Source organism: Aplysia californica, unplaced genomic scaffold (genome assembly GCF_000002075.1).
Source record: "Aplysia californica isolate F4 #8 unplaced genomic scaffold, AplCal3.0 scaffold00354, whole genome shotgun sequence".
In the NCBI taxonomy this organism is placed as follows: domain Eukaryota; kingdom Metazoa; phylum Mollusca; class Gastropoda; order Aplysiida; family Aplysiidae; genus Aplysia; species Aplysia californica.
The window spans coordinates 306,986-312,899 of record NW_004797624.1 but is presented as its reverse complement, the minus strand read 5'-3'; the positions used below and the strand labels follow the sequence as shown (position 1 = coordinate 312,899).

Below are 5,914 nucleotides of genomic sequence, written 5' to 3'. Positions count from 1 at the left end.
TCTCTCTCTCTCTCTCTCTCTCTCTCCCTCCCTCCCTCTCTCTTGCCTTCTGTTCTTCGTTTATCTGACAGCCTTCGATTTTAACATTTTGTAAAGTAAATTCAATGTACAGAACGCTGCTTACTGGAAGTTCTTTCGCCTGAACTAACCTGATTCTCCCTGTTGTGTCTATTCATGTCTTAGTTTTTCGAAACACTCTGTAACCGCAAGTTGTCGTGTCGAAACTGTGCTGTTCCCTCCACCAACGAAAAAACAATAAGCAATACACATGCCTTATATTGTTCCTGCAGCATGCTTTTGTAGACGGTAAGGTATTTTTCGGAAAAATTAGGCTATTACTTAATGGTTTGTTTATTGAATCTTCAATGAACTATTGGTTTATTTGAAAGCCACTGTCTGGTTAGGTTTTTTATTTATTTTTTTTTTGGTGTTTTTTAATGTTGAAGTCGTTTGGAGCTGGGTAGGTTTTTAAGTTTTGTTTCTATTTAATTCTTTTTTTCTAGTTGATTTTCTTTTAACTTGAAAACGGTAATTTTTGTTGTGTGTCTTTGTACTGACATTCTAATTATTGTTCTTTGATACACTTGATGCCCAGTTCGTCTAAAAGACAAAGCCATGGGTCACCTGCCCTCGATTTATTTCTAGAACAAAATTATGTTCGAAAATAGCAGTTATTTGCCTGTGCATAAAAATTCCAGTTCGGGCAATCGCAGACTTCGGCTAACGTAGTCAAGTCGTATATTATGGAAGAAGAATTGTATATGTGTTTTCGTAAGGCTAAAGCTTGCTATAAGAGTTATCTTATTGACCTTATGAGGTTTTTTTGTTTAGGTTTGTTTGTTTTTCTCCAATACTTCATAAGCATAAAAAGAACGTTGCTGGCCGCATTACAAATTGCTTTCTACAACTTTCGAACAATTCAGTTACTGAAGGGTAGCGTTGCCTGTTTCAATTTAATGGTTTGATTTTAAAACCTTGTACAGGGGGGGGGGGTTGTCTGTTTGTTTGTTGTTGTTTGTTTTTGTTTTTTTGGCTAGTGTTTTACGGTCGCTACTGCATAAGGTTATGTGAGCGCGCGGGACACATTAAACAATTTCAGTTGGTAGGAAATTTTTGAATTTTCCCCGGGTGGCGGTCGAAGCCTACTCTACTCTATTTTAGACCACCAAGGGATCTTTGACGCGCGCAGCTTGCACACAGAACCTCCAAGATTTTTCGCCCTTGCCCGACAAGGCTAGATGTAGATCTTTCCTACCAGAAGATCAGGGGTGTGGCTGAAAGACAGCTGTAAGAAGGGGCCAAGGAGTAACAGTAGAAAGGCTGCAGAAGAGGAGGGGGCAAAGGAGGTGAGGGTTGGGGGCAGACAGTGGAGACGAAAGCAGACGACAGAAAATTGCTAGAGAGCAGGAAGGAGGTGAAAAGAGACCATTTTTAGAAGAAAATTGTTTTCCGTCGCTACCCATGTTTCAACCCGTTACCATTGTTAAGACGCGAATACCTTCACCTCTAGGCCACGAGAACCCCCTCTTGTACAGTTTATATAAACTTTCTTTTCCTTTGTTGAATAGTTCCTGTGTGCATTTATTTGGTATTTGGTTACTATTTTTCTTCTTTTTTTAACTGTTTCTCTTTTTGTTTGTTTGTTTGTTTGTTTGTTTTTGATAATGTGGGCATCTTGGCTGTAATGAATAACAATGATAATAATAATAATAAAGAAGGTAATAATAATCAAATAATAATAATAATAATAATAATAATAATAATAATAATAATAATAATAATAATAATAATAATAATAATAATGATAATAATAGTAGTATTGTTAATAATAATAATAATAATAATAATAATAATAATAATGATAATAACAATAATAATAATGATAATAACAATAATAATAATAATAATAATACTTTGTCCACTGTCATACACAAGACAGAGCCGAAACGTACTATGAATAAGCAGGTAATTGGCGAATGCTCTGGTGTGGTTTGCTTTTTCGTTCCTGTCTAACATCTATCGTCCTGGTGTCTTCTCCTTTATTTTTGTTTTTGTTATTTTCTTGTAACTCCTCTAATGCTCGGCACTTATATGACCTTGTTGCGTTGCAAGTGTAAAACCCGCCTTACTAAAGAAGCACTTTGAATTAGAGGGACAAACTATCAATTAAATTTTGCTTCGACTTTGTGTCCTTGGAATATTGTACGAGAGAGAGAAGAAAGTGTATATGCGTGTGTTAGAAAGACAGACAGAGAGAGAGAGAGAGAGAGAGAGAGAGAGAGAGAGAGAGAGAGAGAGAGAAAGTAAGTTCCAGGTAGATGGGGATACACCGCAAAGAAAGGACCTTCCACCGAGTCTTTGAACTTCCTGCATGTGTTCTCTCATAAGAAACAGCTCCCGATTAAAGAGACCTTGGTGGAGCATACATTTCATTTGAATGAGGCTGCTTGAATTTGAAGCGAGGGGGCGTTATCGTTTAACACATTCATGGCAAAGGACAGCTGTCTCGTAGGTAACTCTAGATTTTATTTTTGGAGCCCAACAAAGTTTTCTTAATATAAATGTCATGACGCGTGGGATCGGGCGCTTGTCAATTTTTGGGCATAATGAATTATTGGTGTACTCTTAAAGCCTGTCTATTTTTCTTGCTTTTGGTGGAAACACAATGCCAATGTATATTGAACAGAAGTCAAGATACTGACTATCGAAGGAGGTCGGGGTCGCCTGATGTTTGGGGTAAAAAAAGTCGAGAAAATTGGTTGCCAAACTGTGGTGACTTCAAAAGTTAAAATATCCTTTGAAACTGCAAATTTACAGTTTGATCTACGTTTTTCTGTAAATTCAAAACAGAAATGCATTTTTTGAATGGACATAAAAGATGATGGGCCTAAAACGAATATATCGATGAAAATTACCGAATCTCCGGAAATAGTCGATTTCTTCGATTTCATTATTTTGACGAGCGCCTGATTTCTTCACGCTCTTCCTCTCTGTAAACACGATTGTTGCAGTTTGGTTTTGAGAGCGCTGTAGTTCCAAGATGGTGACGTTCAAGATGTTTGCAAAGAGAAAGTTCCAGATAACTATGCGAAAGAGCACAAAGAAATGACATAAATGCCATCTGTTTTCGATCGCACTGTCATTGAGTGGTCGGAAGCCTTTCAGGAGGGTTGATGAGTTGACTGGTTAGTTGGTCGGTTGAATGGCTGTTTGTATTTTTGGCTGGTCGGTTGGTTGGTTAGTTGGTTATTGGTGGTTGATTGTTGGTGGTTGGTTGGTTGGTTGGTTAATAGAAAGTCGATTAGTTGGTTATTGTTTGGTGTTTGGTTGTTAGACTCGTTGGTTGATCACTGATTAGCTGTATTTTTTGCTATTTGAGTTATTGTTTAGGATGGTGGGTGAGAATGAGAAGGTATTTAGTTTGTTTCATAGCCTGTTTATTGACTAGCTGCTTAATGTTTGTCAATGTTTGCTCCATTTGATCTTTTATTGATGATTAGATAGGGTGTTGAGTAAAGGACTGTTTAGAACAAAAATTGTTTTAAGATACCATCTTCAGTTTTCATTTAAACCTTCAATAGCATCAATCAGCCACAGAGGGTAAGAAACCAGAAGTACTGAAGGTTTCTAGAAGTATCTCAGGTGGAAAAAAATTCTACTAGAATGCGCCAGGCGGGAATTATTTATTTCAAAGAGTTATTGATTAAATTTCATTTTCTATCCTTTACAACGTAATATTGGACAATTCAGAGACTTTTTTCTGTTATGTGACTACATTCTCAAAAGCTCCAAATGTTGCTAGAAACACGTCAACTAACTTGGTTTCTAGATAGCACCCATACATGTATTTGGCAGAATTCTTTTTCACGCCTGACCAATATTGCGAAAAGTTGCAACTCTTTGTTCAACATTGGCTGATAATAAGAAGGATATTTGGAACCCTCGCAGTCCTGATTGTTTGTGGTATAGTATTTGTTTTCAAACTTGTGAATAGGTACGCACAAAAAGGTCATCATTTAACTTTTTTTTTTTTCTCACACCGTTTGGGTTTTGTGGAAGTACATTCATATTTTAATCAGAACAGTTCTAGGTTTAAAACACTAAAAATTCCGAAGAACGCCAAAACACGAGAGTTTTTCAATTTGAGATAGATCTAGTGGGGACAGAATATCATTGTATGACGTTTTCAATTACTGTTGCAGTAATAATAATAGAAATAATAATAGATAGCATTTGTATAGCGCATGTCCCCACTCAACAGCAGGCTCTATGCGCTTTTCACTATATTATTACCCCAGCAGACCATATAACACTCCGAAACATTCTCAGCTTCCCGGGAAGCATACAGTGTAAGCAGCCGATTAAGCGCTCAAACACTAACAAACTGACAAGATCTTTCGCTGTCTATAGCCGGGTACCCATTCCCACCTGGGTGAAGTGAGGAAAATTCGTGTTAAGTGCCTTTCCCAAGGACACAACGTCGGGCCCTTGACGGGATTCGAACCCACGACCTTACGGTTGCGAGTCCGAGAGCCTAACCACTAGGCCACCGACGCAGTGTGTTCATATGGTTGACATTGATGTCCAAAAAGGGCATGGGTTGCATCACTTCCCAAAGAACAAATCCTTTGAAATGTCAGTTAATTCTAAATCATGGTCTCAGCCCTCCTTTGCTACAAACAACGTTATGCAAAGTGGGAAAGCTGTACAAGGTATACTATTATAGACCAACGCAACGTGTTGCGATATTTTAAAGAAAATACAAAGATTACACCAAGTTGAAAACCCATTTCTCAAAACTATCTCACTCTCTCTTTCTCCTCTTAAGTCCCCCCCCCTCTCTCTCTCTCTCTCTCTCTCTCTCTCTCTCTCTCTCTCTCTCTCTCTCTCTCTCTCTCTCTCTCTCTCTCTCTCTCTCTCTCTCTCTCTCTTTCACTTTCTCTTTTTCCCTTGTGGATGGTTGACGGGCGCACCAAGCATCTAACATTCTTATATTTCCTTCTATCTTTCTTTGTATTTTAATCCCAAGAAACACCTCTAATCTTTGACATTTATATGACCTAACTGTGTTGCAACTACCAATAAAAATTAAATTTGCTGAAGCTAAAACTGAATTACAAAGTGAAATAACAATTGTTCTAAAACTTTTTTTAAAACTTCGCTAAACATGTTGTCGTCTCTACTCTTGTTTTTCTTCATCTTTTTTTGCTGTTGTGGTGGTGTGGTGTGTTGCAGATTACAACGAAAGTTTTAAAATCTTCGACAAGAATAAGGACGGGAACATCTCGTTGGACGAGATTCTGGAGACGTTCCATGAGATGAACTTGCCTCTCACCCAAGAGGAAGCCGCCGATCTCATAAATGAGTTTGATGTAAACGGTTTGTTTCTAAGTCGATTTCCTTTACCGTTCTTGTGCTTTTTTGCACGCTTTCTCTCACTCACTAATTGTATTTGCCTCTCTGTCTGTCTGTCTGTCGGTCTGTCGGTCTGTCGGTCTGTCGGTCTGTCTGTCTGCCCCCGCCCCCTCCTACCCACCCTACCAGGGTCACCTAAGAATTTCCGAGAATGACCCAGTAAGGATCGGAATCACAACCTTTAGAGTGAAAGACGATTAGTATTAAAAAGATTCAGAACAAATTATTTGACAAAAATTCCACAGAAACAGTCTGTATTTTAGCAATTTAACGTGAGTTAGCTACCTATATGAAGAGAATTTGTATCGAGTATCTCCGTGTTTCGAATGGGAAGTAGTAGATTCTATCCCTTTAAATCTGGGTTGCCCTGAAATGCAAGATTGAAGCCCGCCTACTACATAAATGATCTAAATTACGTCAATAGTAGAGTGTAAAACACTGGAATTCCGACTGCTTAGTATAGCACTCTTCCATACGACATTTAAAAAGTGATGCAAAA

The 5,914-nt window shown here is 38.1% G+C and overlaps 1 protein-coding gene across 1 annotated transcript in view; it reads left to right on the top strand.

Moving 5' to 3' along the window:
• Positions 1 to 5,914, top strand: part of LOC101849942 (calmodulin-beta) — a 14,082-nt gene that overhangs the window by 3,326 nt on the left and 4,842 nt on the right. The window contains exons 2-3 of the mRNA XM_005103014.3: positions 291 to 306; positions 5,236 to 5,379. Coding sequence (XP_005103071.1) covers positions 291 to 306; positions 5,236 to 5,379 — 160 coding nt within the window. The remainder of the gene's footprint in view (positions 1 to 290; positions 307 to 5,235; positions 5,380 to 5,914) is intronic.